Here is a 19047-nt window from a genome sequence, read left to right on the forward strand (position 1 = left end):
TATCTGATACCATATATATATCTTGGTAGCCTATCTTTTCATACTCATTTTCTGTACTTCTGCAGGCCTTAAAATTTTCTGCTACAACATGGTTTTTAATGATTTGCTGTTACATCATATAAATGTCCTTAACTAAGAATTCTCCTCTTTTTGACAATGTATACAAATTTTCACTACCTTTCTATTTTGATGGTACTATTATTACATCATTTCATGATTAGGGTAATGCAAATCTCATCACATTTTTTTTTTTTTGGGGTACGCGGGCCTCTCACTGTTGTGGCCTCTCCCTTTGCAGAGCGCAGGCTCCGGATGCACAGGCTCAGCGGCCACGGCTCACGGGCCCAGCCGCTCCGCGGCACGTGGGATCCTCCCGGACCGGGGCACGAACCCGTGTCCCCCGCATCGGCAGGCGGACTCTCAACCACTGCGCCACCAGGGAAGCCCTCATCACATATTTTTATGCAGGCCATTCTATTTTTTTTTCACTTTAGATTTTTTTACGTGTCATGTGTCCCCATGTTTTTAAAAGCCAGATAGTTTTACAAGGCTTGTTGGAAGCTCTGTAAAACTCAGCCATTCCCCTTCAGCTCTACCCTTCGAATTTTTCTTCCCAGATACCACCACCTTCAACTCTTTTAGATGGTTCCTCTGACTTTTATATGTATTTCATGTTAAATGACTATGTTAATATTGCTCCACCTTGATTTTTCATATTCAGTCTAGAAGACAGGGATTCGGCTATTGTTTGACACTCCCAGCCCCCGCTGGATACCCCCATTCTGCCCGCGTGTCCGTCTTCCCCTTTTCATCACCGCAAACTTCTGTCAGGTTAGTATTAGAGGTTTCTTTAGCGTGACTGTAAATGCCATTCACACCCCAGTCCCTTGGAATTCTACAGTTACCTTTTCTTTCGTACAGGTTTTCTTTTCTCGGCATGGTTTGTTACTTAGCATGGCAGCCATGCTACACGTAAATATTTACGTGCTCCCAAAGTAATAATTACTGACCTCAGGATGTTTGTAGAGGGAGCTGTAAAAATGTGTTCCAGTATAATTTCAGCTGTTATAAAATTTTAAATGCTTGTAATCCAGGTTTTAAATTTTGTATTACCATAAAAATTTGCAATCATTAAAATCTCAAAGCACACTTTCATCATAATTAGCGCTTAGTGCATAGTTCCCTAATGAATAAATGGATTCCCCAGCGGTATCACCTCCTATGTTATCTGCCCCCAAATCTAGAATCCAAAGGAAAGTTACGTGCTCCTAGTTTTCTGTCTCTGCTTAAATAATGGAAACCGGTGGGAAAGTCTCTGCTTGGGACCAGAGATGCATGAATTTTCTGCTTCGGTTCACTAAGTTTTCATGATCTCAGGCAGGTAGCAGCTCAGCAGTCCTCGGGTTGGTCTGATTCAGGTAACAGGAGGGACAGGAAGGCCTGTGCCCAGACAATGAGTCCTTCCTTCTCAGCCCTTTTCACTGGTGGCCATCAGGGCGAATTCACCCTGTTGCAGGTTTCTGCTGGTACACGCCGTACCTGACAGCATTCCTCTGACTGCTGCAGGGATTTCAACTCTGGTGTCTCAGCTGAGGTTTGGGGAAAGAGGTTGCGATTCAACGGCTTGGGGTAGCCAGGTTTAAGTGTTTCTTCACCAGTTCCTTTTGGTGGCTTGAATAATTCAGAATAAAATAGCATTCTTGCCAACTGTCTATTTCAACAATAATAAAGAGCATACGATGATGCAGAGTGGAGAGGGCAGGTACTACACAAAAACGTGAGCATTTGGCATTTCTCACAGCATCTGCTTGCCCTTAGGGGTGATTATCTACCATCCTTTTTCTTCATGATTGTAGGTTTCAATTTTGGGGGACTCTTTTGAGTTTGCTTGTCTTCTTTTTTTTTTATTCAAACAGAAAGTCATAAAAATTATAATCATCCTCATCAGTTCACTCAGTCCCATGTAATTAATTTTTTTTCATCTTGATCTTTTGTTAGCACTTTTATGAGTTCATCAGTTTTCCTTTAGAGTTCTGGAAATGCTTATTCATGCAGTTCAGCAGTACAGTTACCAGAAACCTGTGCTTGTCAGAGTCTTTTCCATGAATTCCTTGAAGATGAAACCCTTTTATAGGAACATTTTTGCAGAAGCATCAGAGTACACCCAGAACTGTCTGTAAATGACAAAAGACTTAAAAAATGACCATGTTTAAAGATGTGATGAAAGTTCATAATAATGCAATTGACAAGGAAATTTAGTTATTTCTGAGATATACATTTTAAACTAATAACCAGACTTATGGCTTATAACGTTATACCAGAACATATAAGATTTTTAGACATTTCATGTAATGTCTGAAACATTTATATTAACATATTTCCATACGAATAACCCCAAGAAAGTTTAGTATTAGTTGTTTTTTGGTTTGTTTGTTTGTTTTTTATACTGCAGGTTCTTATTAGTCATCAATTGTATACACATCAGTGTATACATGTTTGCTTGTCTTTTTATAAAAACCGTTTTCTGTCTTTGTTACGAGTCGTTTGAAGGTTTAGCAGTTCTTTGGAGTCTGTCCTTGAAGACACAGGTCAGAATTATGAGAAACTCGTCTTTTCATTTTCATATGATTGGTTGAAAGCAATGGGGAAAACTCTGTAGTGCTTTCCTGGGCCACTGGCTGGAAGACAGACTTTCTAAAACTTAAGTAGTAAATTACCTGGAAATAAATGAATTGGACACATTTGTTTGGAGATCTCTTTCAGAAGTACCTGCAAGTTTCCACTTAATCTTTCATAAATGTGTTTTTAAGAAACGGATTTATAAAGGCTTCCCTTATATATCTCAGGGCAGGCTGCATTTTTTTTTCAATAACAGTAATAATAGAGGGCATTCTGTTATTTGTCTTGGTTTGCTGCAAATACTGCCCTTGAAACTTTGAACATCGTTGAGTGCTTGTATTCTGGGAATGACTTTTTTTTTTTTTTTTTTTTTTTTTTTTTTTTTTGTGGTACGCGGGCCTCTCGCTGTTGTGGCCTCTCCTGTTGCGGAGCACAGGCTCCGGACGTGCAGGCTCAGCGGCCACGGCTCACAGGCCCAGCCGCTCAGTGGCATGTGGGATCTTCCCGGACCGGGGCACGAACCCACGTACCCTGAATCAGCAGGTGGACTCTCAACCACTGAGCCACCAGGGAAGCCCTGGGAATGACATTTTTAAAGTATTTCTTGCCTTTGACTAAAATTATTTCATTTCCTCGTTGCTGGTTTTGTCAAAATGTTATATGATAAAAGTAAGTGGGGTGGGGCTTCCCTGGTGGCGCAGTGGTTAAGAATCTGCCTGCCAGTGCAGGGGACATGGGTTCGAGTCCTGGTCTGGGAAGATCCCACATGCTGCGGAGCGACTAAGCCCGTGTGCCACAACTACTGAGCCTGCACTCTAGAGGCTGTGAGCCACAACAACTGAGCCCGTGAGACACAACTACTGAGACTGTGCACCACAACTACTGAAACCCACGCACCTAGAGCCTGTGCTCCGCAACCAGAGAAGCCACTACAATGAGAAGCTGACACACTGCAACAAAGAGTAGCCCCTGCTTGCCACAACTAGAGAAAGCCCGCGCGCAGCAATGAAGACCCAACACGGCCAAAAATAAATTAAAAAAAAAAAAAGTAAGCGGGGTGCAGGAGAGAAGTCCAACCAAACCAAACCTGCCATCTTTAATATTTCAAAGAGCTCTGGGCTGTATGGTCCTATGTCTTCGCATTTTTTTCATTCTGTCCCATTCTTTTCCGGATTTTAATTCTTAAACCTAGCTAAAAACTGTGCTTGCTGAGAAGGATGGGTGATCTAATGGTTGTCTTTGCAAATAATATATATAATAAGATATTCTTTCTCTTCCAATTAATTATTAGGATAGCTACCATTTGTTGAGTGCCTAGCCCTGGGCTGGGTACCGCATAGGCTTATACTGAAGATGACTCTCCTACACATTATAGACTAAGAGTTGGCTCCACTTTGCAAACTGAAGGGCAGAACTGGGTGGTTTGCCCTTGGTCACAAAACCAATGAGCCGAAACCCGGCACTCAGAGCCAGCCTTCCCTGAGGCCAAGCCAGCTTCCCCCCATTTCTCCCGTTTTCCACCACCTCTAACCCACACCTCCCCATCCTTTGTGTTCCTGTGTTGCAGCTCCCTGTGTTCTAACGTTCCATTTTCCATTTTGTAATAGTTTCACCAAACTTCTTACCTTAACTAATGCAAAATAGTGGACAATACAGAAGTACAAATTTACAGACTTATTCTGTGTAAGAAATCCCATTTGGGTTTCTTGTTTTTTTTTTTTTTTGCGGTACGCGGGCCTCTCACTGTTGTGGCCTCTCCCGTTGCGGAGCACAGGCTCCGGACGCGCAGGCTCAGCGGCCACGGCTCACGGGCCCAGCCGCTCCGCGGCACGTGGGATCTTCCCGGAACCGGGCACGAACCCGTGTCTCCTGCATCGGCAGGCGGATTCTCAACCACTGCGCCACCAGGGAAGCCCTGGGTTTCTTGTTTTTATCTAAATATTTCCCTTTCTTTTGAGTGTGCATTGCTTGTAGGATAGAAAGTTTTCTTATTTAATCTGAGACTCCATGAATAGTTCAGCAGTGAATATTATTGCATTTCCCAAACACAGGGTATTTTTGATCAAATGAATTGGAAAAATGTGGGGACAATATTTAGCTGGTTTCTTGGAGGCAATAAGCTAAATGTACCCCCAAATTTTATAGGGTATGGATTATAGTACAAAGTATTTTACAGTATATAGTCAAATTTAAATCAAACAATTTATGTAATGTGTCAGATGATTATATTTGTGAAAAATATAATGAAAATCAAATTAAGTTGTACTAGCCCTTTATGGTTTATTATGCCTGAATATGTAACTATGCCAATAGATTGGTTTTTACAATTTTTGCTCTTTCCTCTGTAGAGTTTGTGCTAAAACATTATAAGCACTTTAAAATATTAACAAAAATACAGCCCCAATTTTTAAATAGCCAAAGCACTTGAAAAGATTATTTAGAAAAGGGATACAGTAGCCATGAACATGTTAAGAAATAGCTTTTCCTAGAATTAAAACTGCGAATTTTAAAAAGTTACAATTTTACAATATATACCTATATCAAATCATCACGTTGTACATCTTAAAATTACACAGTGTTCTATGCCAATTATATCTGAATAAATCTGGAAAAAAAGAAAATAAAGTCAAATAATGGAGCTCAAATTTTAAACAAGATTTTGAGAGCTTATATTCTTCTGTGTTTGACATTCTATATTTTATTCTATTCCAAGGGTCTGCAAACTAGGTAGGCCCCATGAGACAAATCCGGCCCACTCTCTATTTTGATGGCCTGTAAGCTAACATTTGCATTTTTAAATGGTGGAAAATATCGAAAGAAGAAGAGAGACTTCCCTATCAGTCCAGTGGGTAAGACTCCACGCTTCCACTGTAGGGGGCACTGGTTCGCTCCCTGGTCGGGGAACTAAGATCCCACATGCCGTGCAGTGTGGCCAAAAAATAAAATAAAGTTTATTAAAAAAAAAAAAGAAGAAGAAGAATATTTTGTGACCTGTGAAAATTATGTGAAATTCAAATTTCAGGGTCCAAAATGAAAGTTTGATAAGAACACAAAACAAAATGAAAGTTCTACCATTTCAAATTGTCAGTGATAAAATAAAAATAAAAAAATATATAAATAGAAAAAAATACATAAATACATAATTTAACAGTTTTAATAACTCATTCATTTATTTACTAATAATTGTTTTCTGAGCACATAGAGCCTGTATTAGATCCTGGAGATATAGAAATATCAAAGTATTTTCTCTCATGGAGCTTGAAATCTAGTGTGGGATATTGTCAATAAGTAAATATGTGTGTGCTTAAGACATTGGATCATAATCATCACTGTGAGAACACTAGAACAGAGTAAGGCAGAGTAAGCGCAGGAGTACAAAATTTCCTATTCAAAGAAGAGAAACTCCTGGGATAAACAAGAATATAAGAAAGAATGTACAGCTGAGTCACTTGGCTGTACAGCAGAAATGAACAGAACACTGTAAATCAACGCTACTTCAATTAAAAAAAGAAGAGAAACTCTCTGCAATTCAAAAGCACCAAATACTCACTTACATAATTTTTCTATTTTCCCTATCATGTTTGATGCCAGCATTTTTATATTTAAATGGAATATTTTGTGGCAAGGTGTTTGCAGCCTATGTAAATATTTTATTCCTCATCAACGATTCTCCCAAACTTTGACCTTTCCAATACTCCAGTATTTCCAATAGTTTTAGCATCCCCTGGTGACTCTCATCTGAATGATTACTCTAATGAATGCTAAATTCTAACCATATCATTCCTGCTACGTGCACTAGTTGGTATTCTGTTGTAAGGAAGAGCTTTCTTCTCCCCTGTAGTCAGGGATTTATTTCTTTACTGCTACGGCACCGTGGGAAGGACACAGTATCCCCTCTGTGGTTGCCTGCCAAAAATCTCATCGGAAGGACCTATGAGAGAAGGTCTTAAAGAAGAAGACAGAAGAACTGTTTCAAGTGGAAGAAGGTTAACTAGAAAGGAGAAGAAAATACCCCGGGTAACCCCTCATTCTGTCCTGAGCCAGGGGTTGATAGCGATCAAGGATGTCATTGGAAAAATTAATGAAACTCGGATGTGGACTGTGCTTTATATAATGGAATTTAGTGATGCCAGACTTTCTGATTTTGATAACACTTATGCAAAAGAATATCCTTATTTTCATGATGTACATACTAAAATATTTAGGGGTAAAGGGACATGGTGCCTGTGACTCACTTTTACAGGATTCAGGAAAAATAAAAGAGACAGAGAAAGCAAAAATAGGGGAAAAGTGTAAATAATTGGTGAATTTGGGTAAAGGGTTTCCTAGCGTTGCCATTATGCAGTTCTACAAACCGGGTGGTTTCAAGCAACTTGTTGTCTCACAGTTCTGGAGACCAGAAGTCCAAATTCGAGGTGTTGGCAGGGTCGGGCTCCCTCTGAAACTTCTGGGAAAGCATCCTTCCATGTCTCTTTGAGCTCCTGGTGGTCTCAGGTACCCAATGGCTTGTGGCAGTGTCACTGCAATCTCTGCCTCGATCCTCACATGGCTGTCTTATCCTCTGTGTCTGTGTCCCCAATAACCCTCTTTTTGTAAGGACACCTGTCATTTACTTTACTCCAGAATGACTGCATCGTAGCTATTCTCATCAGCAGTGGTCCTATTTCCAAATAAGTTCACATTCACAGGTACAAGGGGTTAGGGCTTCAACATTGCTTTTTGGAGGGATGTAATTCAACCCATAACAGATATATAGGACTTTTTTGTACTATTCCTACAACTTGGAGTAAACTTGAAGTTATATCAAAATAAAAAGTTACTAAAATTATTTGTATATAAAAAGTGGTATTTGTGTGTACAGTGTTAGGTAGTGTTCTAATTTCATTCTTTTACATGTAGCTGTCCAGTTTTCCCAGCACCAGTTATTGAAGAGGCTGTCTTTTCTCCATTGTATATTCTTGCCTCTTTTGTCATAAATTAGGTGACCATATATGCATGGGCCTATCTCTGGGCTTTCTATCTTGTACCATTGATCTATATTTCTGTTTTTGTGTCAGTACCATACTGTCTTGATTACTAGAGCTTTGTAGTATAATTTGAAGTCAGGGAGCCTGATTCCTCCAGTTCCATTTTTCTTTCTCAAGATTGCTTTGCCTGTTCGGGGTCTTTTGTGTTTCCATGAGAATTGTAAAATTTTTGTTCTAATTCTGTGAAAAATGCCATTGGTAGATTGATAGGGATTACATTGTGAGAGTAGCAGCGACATATATACACTACCAAGTGTAAAATAGTTAGCTAGTGGGAAGTAGGCACATAGCACAGGGATATCAGCTTGGTGCTTTGTGATGACCTAGAGGGGATGGGATAGGGAGGGTGGGAGGGAGGCTCAAGAGGGAGGGGATATGGGGACATATGTATGCATATGGTTGATTCACTTTGTTGTACAACAGAAAATAACACAGTATTGTGAAGCAATTACACTCCAATAAAGATCTATATTTAAAAAGTGGTATTTGCTTATTAAAAGTCCACCAGGTACCTGTCATTAAAATTTCAGTTTTAATGTGCTGGAGAATTATTACTAAATGAAACAATCGGCAAGTTTTTTCATTGACATTAAATTGCTACATAAACTAATAAAATGTTTATTTACAGGAAATGCGCATTTATCTGTTCGTATGTCATCTGACTTGCAGTAAATAAGATTCCTACTTGAGAAGAATGAGACATTTGAGTTCTGTTTCCAGTACTCCAGGAACAGAGTGTAGGACAAATTGGAGATGGGGTGGCCTTCTAGTTTGCATAATGAGAAAGGAAATGTATTCAGGGCTCCCAGTAGGAGCTATCCAGTCCTCAACTGCAAAAGCATTTGAGGAGTTTGCTTTCGCATAATACAACATTTACTTCCCTGATGAAACCAATCATGACGTGATTGATTTTCTTGAAGCCAACTGAAGGACTTGCCTTAGTCTTAGTTCCAGAGGGACCCATTAATAACACATTACCTTCTGAGTTAGTCAGACTAAGAATAATAATCAACCATGAATCTTATCAATGGGATTTTTATATACGTATGTACAATTTCAGAATTCTAAGTCAAGGAATACAGCTTTTTCAGAGGGTCATGTGGATACATGTTTTGTGGCATGTGAATCAGCTCTTCTAGGGACGTCTACTAAGACCAGATAGTTGAGTGGTGGGGGTAGAGCCACCGCAGCTGGGGTGTCTCACCCATGTCCAGTGGCAAGGAAAGAAAGAAAGGGAGGGAAAAGGGGGAGGGAGGGGGGAGGGGAGGGAGGGGGGAGGGAGGGAGGGAGGGACTGATGGAAAGGGGAAAGAAGGGAGAAAACGTCTCCCACAATTGTCATCCATCTAGAAAGAGTGAAGGCAGGAAACTTAAGTATGCATAGAGTGATGTTGTAATTTCATGTATATACTCTTAAAAATGAATGTCAGAAAATGTCACGAAAAACATAATCCTTTGCCTCAATTTTTACTAATTAGTTTAAGTTCAGCATTTGCTTATTTTTCAATTTGTTTTGGTAAACTGTTTTTAGGGCCTAATATGTCCCAGGCACCGTTGGGCACATAAAGAGGAATGAGATGTGATCTGTGATTAGGGAAGTTCCCCATCCCCCCCAGGAAGGTCTGTACAGGAAATAACACCTAGTCATTCAGCAGCACAGACCAGTGGGGCATTAATGAGTTGAAATTTCAATGAATGAACCCAACTAAAATATTCAGCACCGCGTTTCAGTTTCAGACTCTCTTTGAAAGAGCCTCATCACTCCTGAAAGAATAGAAAATATTCTCCCCCATTGCCCCCTCTTCCTGGGCAACACTTTGCTGTTATTGATAATATGTGACTCAATTATATTCACTGTCATCTGCCGCCCAGATGTTTGATATAGGTAAGATCCCCTCTGAAACGTCTATGCATCGGCAAAAAAAGAGTAACCTGATTATCTCCCACCTCTTAGTAGTGAAATCAGCAAGTATGCCCTGTAGTTCTGTGTCTTAATTGATTCTTTAACCAATGAAGCTTGGGTAAATATGCAAAAGGTTATTCTCCTGGTTGGAGACTAAAGGAAAGGAATCATTAGTAAAGTTTACTTAAGACTATTGCCTCAAGTAACTTCTTTTCAAACTCTGAATAACTGAAACAAAATGAAAGGCACTAAGAAGAGAATCTGAAATCTTTAGGACCTTATAATGACATTTTCCTTAGGTAAGGGAAAATCTGAGGTATCTAACTTGACCTGTTCAAATAAAGAAGTATCTTCATATGGTTATAGAAAATATAATGTGGTTCACTCTGGATGGTAAGGTGAGAAGTACAATGTAGGTGGAGGGAAATGCTACCACTTTGACCTGCTTTTTAATTTTCTTTTGACTATGTTACAACAGTCTTTTGGAAAACCTGTGCAGACTTGTTAAGGCATAGGAAAGCAGTATACGCACACACACACACACACACACACACACACACACGGCAAAACCCCATATTTTAATATATAAAGCTATTAATGTGATGTTCCTTTTTATGTAAAGTTATGGATTTGGATATGATAAGAGCCATATTAGCTGTATCCACATTGCAATACAGACTCCTATTCAGGAAGAATAGGGTGAAACTTTCATTTGTTTGGCCTGAGTTTAGTGACAGGTTATTGGGAGGAGGCATACGGGAAATCTTGCCTGATAAATTTTACGGAGCTCATTAAAGAATGTAGAGCAAAGGTGACAATTGACGTGACTACATTTTTAAGAGTGAAAGTGCATCTATCATTGTATTTAGGCTATGATGCGCCAAGAGTCCAGCGGTGGGCTCAGAGGTGCTTGAGGGAGAGCCCTTTGAAGCTAAAAGATGTGTGATAGTCGTATTTAATATATTCCATCCATCAATGTCTACAGATTATGCTTCTTGTTGGAAAACAGATTTTGGAAAGAGGAAAACCAAGCAGAAGCCGTTAGCTCAGCCTTTATTAAAACGACTGTAGTGTGAGAACAGCTCTCAGATGAGATTCTGTGGAGAGCAAGGAGCTTAAAGATTTAACAGGATAGTTGGGGAAGATCAGTCTAAGTTCATACAGGAGTCTCTCCGTTCAGACTCTGCGGGCAGGGCCACTTCCGTTGTGTTAGGACAGCCAGGCGTGTCGAGGGCAGGCAGCATAGAGGCGTGCCCGGCTTAGCTGCCAGGGATTGGATATTTGGGGTTTGGCAAGGGGCGTGGGGAGGAGTACTTGCTGCTAGGGTCTTGCCTGTCAAGGGTCAGTTGAACCCTTTTGGACCATGAGAGTTTCTCACAAAGTATCTCATATAATTTGTCTTCAAAAATAATTCCAGTTTGCTATGTGATCCTGCCGGCCGTATCTAATGTAAACTTTTCTGGGTCTTTTTCATGAATAAGATAGAAATGAAAGTTTGGATCTGCTTTCTATGTTAACAGTATATGCAATGTTAAATTTGTTCGTTTTCACTTAACAGGCTGGAGCTAATGTCCTTCTCCAGGACGTCAATGGAAATATCCCACTGGATTATGCCACGGAAGGGACAGAATCGAGCTCCATCCTGTTGACCTACCTGGATGAAAATGGTAGGCAGATGTCTTGAAAACCCATAGAGAGATAGAAGAAGAGACAGGGTGGTGGCATTTCAGTGTATATATTTCAGGTGTGCTTACGTGATTTCAGACGGACGTCGTTTCCCTCGACTGTGTGCAATGAGGTCTTGTCCTGTGCAGCGTTTCATAGTTGGTTTAGTCAATGCAGTTTTGCAAGCGGGCAGAAATCCGGAGACTGACCACGCAGGGACATTTTAACAGGCATCCAAAGTCCATAATTAGCCAGACTGGGTTTGTAATTATAATCTGTTCTCCTCTGGGAGGGGAAGGGACGTGAACCAGCACAACGGAAGTTTGAGTTAATGAGCGTGAGCTCACGTGAAATGTATGCACTTAGGAGAAGCATCCCCCGAGGGATCCCACGCAGGTGAGTGAGGGCTAAAGTCAAGGGCAGTTTGCACAGCCTCCCAGTCTTGGGGACACATGGAAACTCAACCCTTGTCAGAAGGAAGCCCCGCGGTCACGGTGCCGGCTGAGACGGCGAGGCTGCGCCCCCACATGTATTCGCGGACGAAGGACGTGTAATTGCACGGCCTGAGCGTATAATTTCGTGAGTAAGTCCAGCCTTGGCGACGCGTGGGGCGTTTGGAACCTTGCGCCCCATGTGGTGTTCAACTAAAGGAGCATATGTGCCCCGTCGTTTATTTATTTTTTCCTTTCAGCTCTTCAGGTATAAAGAACACCAGAGAAATTCCCATCCCTTCAAGCGTGATCTTTTGTCGGAGAAAAAGAGGCACGTCGTGCCTGAGACCCCATCCTTCTTGCCTCTAAGGAAGGCCTGCACACCTGCCTCTGTGCTCTCTGTGCTCTGTACCTGTTCCAGATCACTTGTCCCAAAAGGTTTATTCTCGGGAGGGCTTAGAACAAGAATAATTCGTGCTTAGCAGCCCTGGGTTCTTGAAAAAACCCTTGTCTCATTAATTCTGAAAGCGAGTAAGCGATGTTATCTCTTCCTTGGAGAAACTGTGAGCTGCGCTGTGGTCCTGCCGGGTCGCCAAGTCACGGCCCCGGGTGACAGGCCGTGGGGTAGAGTCACTCCCCGGTACCCACTCCTACAGAAGGGACGTCGCGCTTTCTCGCGTCTCGTCAGCTGTGACTTGTTCCACTGCTGGGAAGTTTATCATTTGGATCTTTGCAAAACTGAACTTGGAGTGCACGATTCTGAGTCTGAGTGAAGAACGTGGCTGTCTTATTTATCTGTGCCAGTTCTGTGGGATCGTTTCCCGTTCTTCTCATTGTTCCGAATTTGTAATAGCTACAGTCATGTATCTTTCTTTGCAAAAGAATCAACTTTACTTCTTCACCTTTCCGACTCATGGGAGGGTTTTGTTTGCTAAGAACACTTGAGTGTTTGCAAGAGCAGTATTACTATTCCATATAAAGGAAAATAAGTGTATTCCTTTAAGAGGCTGATTCAGAAATGATTAAGGAAAAAAATGAGAAGGAGATACTGGCTCTGAACGGTTAGGAGAAAATCTGTCACGACGATGGCTGTCACAGTCCGTTTGTGAGATACGTGTTTGCTGGAACAAATGCGCTTTAATATCTCTTACATTTTAAATTTTGTTTTCCGCTTGTCCCTGCTGTTGCACTGGCCTCTGCCTTTCATCTGTCGGCCCCTCCTTCACCCCATTCACAGTCTGGTCCCATCTCTGGCCACATCCTTCCTCCTTATCTGGATCAGCTGCCATAGTTCCAGTAAATACTGTCCAATTCAATTTATTCTCTGCATCCTCCCCCGTCCCGTCGGGGCGCTTTTAGAGTTATCGGTTGTGACAGCATGGGCTGATACTGTTAGAAATTTCTAATGTTCCAAGATGGGATTTTCATTATTTGGTGCACTGCGTTCTTCTAACTAGGCGGTGGAAAACCTTGAATTCTCACTCTGCGTGATCCAGCTTCAAATCGGAGTACTTATCACGCTGTCACATGAGGACACGTGTAAGAAGACAGGCCAGGTAGCGGGCATGCTGATTACATGGAAAATCGCTGGTCACAGGTTCTTACTGTACTGTCACCACCGGCATACACTGTACCCCTGGTCGCAGCAATTAACCTCAGCTCACTACCTGAGCTTTCTGGGCTGGAAAACAAGACAGCAAGGAGTTCTGATCAAGCATCTGATGCAGATGAGGTCTCCGGTGCACAACGAGCCAGCTGGCATTCAAGGAAAGCAACTGATAATAAAATGAGCCAGCAGAGAAAGAAAGCACTGCAGGGAGAGCTCAAGGTGTCCAGGAAAGATTCTCACCATGGAAGAAAAAACCATAGAGGTCTATGTGTCCAAGTCCCTGAAGAGTAAAACAAAACCTTTTTACTTTGCCCTTCATATATCATCACCCGTGGCCCTTTCTCCTTTCTTTCAAATCCATCCTTTTAGAAAAAGCAGCTCGTATTTATTCTTCTGAGTTCCTAATTTCCTCTACTGAATCCACTGAAGTTCTGCTTCCTCCCCTACCGATCTGGACACGTCCCTGTGGTGATTTGCCACTGCCCTCGGTTCTCTATCCAGCTGTCACTTTTCTGCTCTCCTGCACTTCCTCATCTCCCTGTGACATTCAGTGACCTTGATCACACTCTCCTAGGAAAAGGTTCACCTGCTCCGATCTTCCCATAGTTTTTCTCCCTTCTTTTAGTTTCCTTTGGATGCACCACTTACGTATCCAGACGCCAAAATGTTGGTTGTTCCCAAGGCTTTGTCTCTGAGCATCTTCTCTCTACACACTGTCCCTGGTCATCTTCCCCTCTTCCTAGTGTCCTTGGCACCTACCTGACCCCAGGGTTACTCTTGCAGCTTAGATACCTTTCAAGACCTTCTGCATTGTACCTGCAATTTCATTACGAGTCTTGTGTCTTTGACTTGTATGTCAGACCAGTTGAAATAACGTGTCCAGTATGGACCTTCATGCTGTACTTTCATACTCTCTCTGTATTCTCTTTACCTTTACACCCAGAAATCTGAGTATCTGAACATCACTTTTCTTCTCCTGAATCCCTCACGTCGAATTGTCACCAAGTCTTACAGATTCTCTTTCCTTGACATCTTTCTCATAAGTACACATATCTCACCAGCCACGCCATTACTACCTTAGTTAAAGCCCCAGTCTTTCTATTTTGGAACAGCCTTGGATACTGGTCTTCTTAACTCCAGACTTAGCCCTCCCTCTGCATTTTTCAGAGACTCCCGGGGCATCAGTCTGCAAAGGACCTTGTGTGTTTCTCCTACTTAACAAAGTTCATTAAAAATGCTGTTCCCACACCAGCCCCTTCAGAATCATCCCATTATTGGGGTGACAGTGATCCCGATTTGCCTGGGACGGTCCCACATTATGCCTGTGGTCAGAGTTGGGGGAAAGGATTTGGTAGAGGTTACAACACCGTTTTGGCTTAAACTGGTTTATTTCTCTTTGCTAGAACAACTTTCATTATTTGCCTGCTTAACTTTTTTGCTTCCGTCAAGTCTTGGATCTCTTTGGAAGCTTGCCATAGTGACAAAATTGAGATTAGATGCAATTCTCGGAGCTTAGGGAACCCCAGGGTACAACCGTGGGATGGGTCATGTCATAGCATAATGATAAAATTATCTGTGATGGCAGCACAGAATACCCCCAATACAGGATGGATAATGGAGAAAAGGAAAAGCTGAATTGTTACAAAACAGTATTACCTTGAGAGGGACAGTTAGTTAAGGAAGGTTCAGATAAGGTTCAGATTGACTTGAGATGTTAATGTAGTTTCGGTTCTTCACGAGCATTTATTGATATGATCAAATGTAATCAGGCAGTAGTAATTAGTATCACATGTAATAACTTGTGCATTTCAGGTAAGTGATTTGTTTCTTATGTCGTAAATTAAACAAAAAAAATTACTAAATTCCTTTCAAAATAGTAAATCTAAGCAGGGCATGTATTAATTTTTTCAAGAAACAGTATGAAAATAAAACTGAACTTCTTTTCAAAAAGAGAGGATTGGCCCGTTATCCACTACAAAATAATACATTTCTTATGAGCTGTAGTCATCTTGTTTGGTTTTTTTCTAGAAGCATCTTAAGAAATTTCACCAAGAACTGAGGGAATTTCCATTCTATTGTCTTACTAAAAATAGATCTGTGGGTTTTTTTTTCCCTGAACATGTCGGAAAAATCTAAAAATCACATCTTAATTGGTATCATATTTGATTCAAAATAAAGTCTTAAAATAACGGGGTACAATGTCATAATATTACCCTCATATCTTCACAACAGTCACCAGAAATAGATTGTTTCCACATAGTATGTTGTAATGTGCATGAGTCTGAAATGAGTGACGGCTAATCTCTGTTTTAATTTGTGTCTTTCATCGTTGAGCCCTATTCTTTTTTTATCACTCAATTTTAATTACACGTTTAAATAATTCTCTAAAAGATGCACACCACTTCAGTAAACATGCAATATTATAAAAGTTAAAGTAATATAGCCTTAGAGTAGGGCAACCATTAGGTTTTTCTGCTACTTCAGCGTGCAAAATTGAACACTGACATCTGAGAAATAGTGTTTTCCAGATATTACTCACATGTCAAATTCCATAATCCTAAAAACAGGAAGAGAGTGACAGTTTTAGCTGGTTGTTTAGAAACTTCCAATGTGCCTATTAGGGAAATCTGCTAGTTCTTCTGAAATGGCTTCTGATGATTAGGAAGCTGAGGTGTGGCTTTGGTGTTTCTCATTCATGTTTCTACTAAAATGGGTTTGCTTTGAACTGAGTGTTTGAAACAAGCTACACTATTCAAATATTACATTTGGCTTTATTTTGTTTGGTTTTTCCCTGCCTCCTTATTGTAAAGAAAAACACTCCTAAATGCGTGGCAGGTGATCCGTGTACCAGAAAGCTGACTGATAATGAAATGACAGGTCCCTTTCATTGAGTGCTTCCTGCAAGCTAAATACTGTTTTATATGCTGTGTGTGTTTTGACTCGTTCTCATGACTACTGGTGAAATAAACTGTCAGCCCCTTTTGCAGATGAAGAAACTGAGGCAGAGGATAAGTTACCTGACGCCACTGGCACAAATAGTAAGTGCAAGGCACAGCACTAGAACTCCAGAGCATCTCTGCTCTGGAGTTCATCCAGGCTCGGAGAGCAGGGAGGCAGGGAGGCAGGCGTGGTGTGTTCTAGGGGGACATGACAGCCAACGGAGACCACGCTGGGCTGGGCCATGCAGACAGGTCGTATAAACGTTACCCGTAGCTTTGTTCCTTTGGGATAGGTAGTATTCTCTGAGTGACGGAGGATACAGACAGTCAGGCTAAGTAACTTTGCCAGAGTCACCCCGTGGAGGTCGGCCACGTACCAGGCACAGCCAGGAGGGTCCCTCCAGCCTTTTTGCTCGGGCCCGCTGCTTTCTCTCCATGTTTGCGGCAAGGACTCAATCAGATAAGAGATACAAATTGCTCAGAAGTGTGGCTGGCTCATAGCAAACACGTGCTGAGGGACAGACGTCATCCTCAGCAGCAGCAGAATCATCTTCATCAGCATCATTAATATCACTATGACTGTTATTATTACTGTCACTTGGAATGAGGTGGATTATTTCCCCTTAGTTAAACACCTATTATGTCCGGGAACCAACATTAGGAACAGGGGATGCAGAGATGCAGAGATATACGCTACCATGGAGATTACACCACCATGAAAGCTCAGGTTAAAATATATACTGGATAGAGGTATAAACAGGTGAGCTGAACTGAGTCTTCTCTGCATAAATCACCCACCTCATTGAAGCCAGGCTATCAGTCTTCACTCAATTTTAGTTTATTTCTCCTTATTAACATTAATAGTCATGAAACGATCATTTGGGGCATCCTTTAAAAAATAATTTGAAGGAAAGTTGCAAAAATAGTACAGAGAGGTCCCAGATACCCTCCATCCAGATTCCCCTAACATTAAAAATGTACACAGCCGTGGTGTATTCATCCAAACTAAGAAGTTAACTTTGGTACAGTACTATTAATAAACTACAGGCTTTATTCAGAATTTTCCAGTTTTCCCGGTAAATCCTTTTTCTATTCCAGGACACTGCATCGCTTTTAGGAGCAACTATTTTAATGAGGAAAATCATAGGGAACAAAAAGTATGTCTTTACAACTCATTTCAATTCAATGCAGGTACTTTACCATACTTTGGGCAGTCTATGCTGATGATTTAGACTAAAACAGCAATCCACTGAAAGCGTGCCATGGCTAAGGTATCCTATCACATTTGGGGATATAATAAGAGGAAAATTATTCAAGACTCTAGCTGCAAATAAGACTGCATGCCAAGAGAAACAATTATGGATGCTTTGAGTGAGAATTCAAATTGGAAGCGGAGCTTCAAAGAGGAACACGTTGAAAAATATAAGATAAAATTAAATTTTTACCCCCTGGAGCTGAGAAGCAGTGTACATTCTGTTTGAAAAAGGCTCTTTTCCGCCCTAGGAGTGGATCTGACATCACTGCGGCAGATGAAGCTTCAGAGACCAATGAGTATGCTAACAGACGTTAAACACTTCTTGTCATGTGGAGGAAATGTTAATGAGAAAAATAATGATGGCGTAACACTGGTAAGTTGCCACGCTTCCCTGGGAGACACTGCTTAAGTTGAGAACGTACGTTGATTTCCAAAACATAGGGCTTCCCTGGTGGCGCAGTGGTTGAGAGTCCGCCTGCCGATGCAGGAGACACGGGTTCGTGCCCTGGTCCGGGAAGATCCCACATGCCGCGGAGCAACTAAGCCCGTGAGCCATGGCCGCTAGGCCTGCGTGTCCGGAGCCTGTGCTCCGCAATGGGAGAGGCCACAACAGTGAGAGGCCCGCATACCGCAAAAAAAAAAAAAAAATAAAAATAAAATAAAACATAGAATTATACACAATTAACTTCTAAATAATGTTTTTTACTTTTCTGATTATAAAAGTAATACATATTTATTGCAGAAATTTTGCAAAACAAACATGCAGAGAGGAAAATGCAAATCACTTATACCATCACCCAACGTTTATCTGTTGATATATTCTCTTTAAGCCTTCCTTCTATGCGTGTTTTTCCTACAAATTTAGAGTAATTTTTATCCATTATTTTGTCAATGTGATTTTTGAGATGGAACTTACAGGAGAATGTTTTCATTTTAATTTTAAGCAAAAGAAACTGAGTTACTCTGATGAATGAATTTCTAAATTCAAGCAAACTCCTGTCATTCCTTTTTTTTTTTTTTTTTTTTGCTATCAGGCACAGCTGCAGAAAATAAAACACACAACAATTAAATTTGGATTAATTTTAATGTAAACACAATGTCTAATTATCAAAATAAAAACATTTGGTCCTGTTGACCCATAAAAATTACCTGGGCTGGGCATGCTGGGGTTAAAATTAATGATTGTGGAAATAAATAAATGTATTAAGTTTCAGGAAAGTAAACTAGGGCAGCAGAAGGGATTATGAGCTCTGAAGCATGGGGTGCATAGAAGTGATTGGAACCAATTTTAGAGAGTGGTCCAGCTTCTACCATGGGGAAAATATGGTGTGAGGTTGAGCACGGTAGATGAGGAAAGCAATGTAACCAAATGGATGTGAGTTGTGTGACACCTGATAGCTTTATAGACTTATTAAATGCAAAGTAAGTGCCTTGAGAATGCTCGATAGAATTATCTTTCTAGATACGGATGTTGGCCTTTGGGATGTAAATTTCAGAAGACTATCAAAAATGGAACTCTAAACTGTAGGAAAAGGAAACAAAGCATGTTTAGAGGTTATTGAAAAATAACACATTCAAATGGAAAAACATTCCAACTAGT

The 19047-nt window shown here is 41.0% G+C and overlaps 1 protein-coding gene across 6 annotated transcripts in view; it reads left to right on the forward strand.

Annotated features, from left to right (window-relative positions):
- MYO16 (myosin XVI) overlaps positions 1-19047 on the forward strand; it is a 537770-nt gene that overhangs the window by 199933 nt on the left and 318790 nt on the right. For all 6 annotated transcript variants that reach the window (XM_067016255.1, XM_067016250.1, XM_067016252.1 and 3 more), the window contains 2 exons: positions 11107-11215; positions 17696-17820. In XM_067016255.1, coding sequence (XP_066872356.1) covers positions 11107-11215; positions 17696-17820 — 234 coding nt within the window. The remainder of the gene's footprint in view (positions 1-11106; positions 11216-17695; positions 17821-19047) is intronic.

Source organism: Kogia breviceps, chromosome 16, assembly GCF_026419965.1.
Source record: "Kogia breviceps isolate mKogBre1 chromosome 16, mKogBre1 haplotype 1, whole genome shotgun sequence".
Lineage (NCBI taxonomy): Eukaryota > Metazoa > Chordata > Mammalia > Artiodactyla > Physeteridae > Kogia > Kogia breviceps.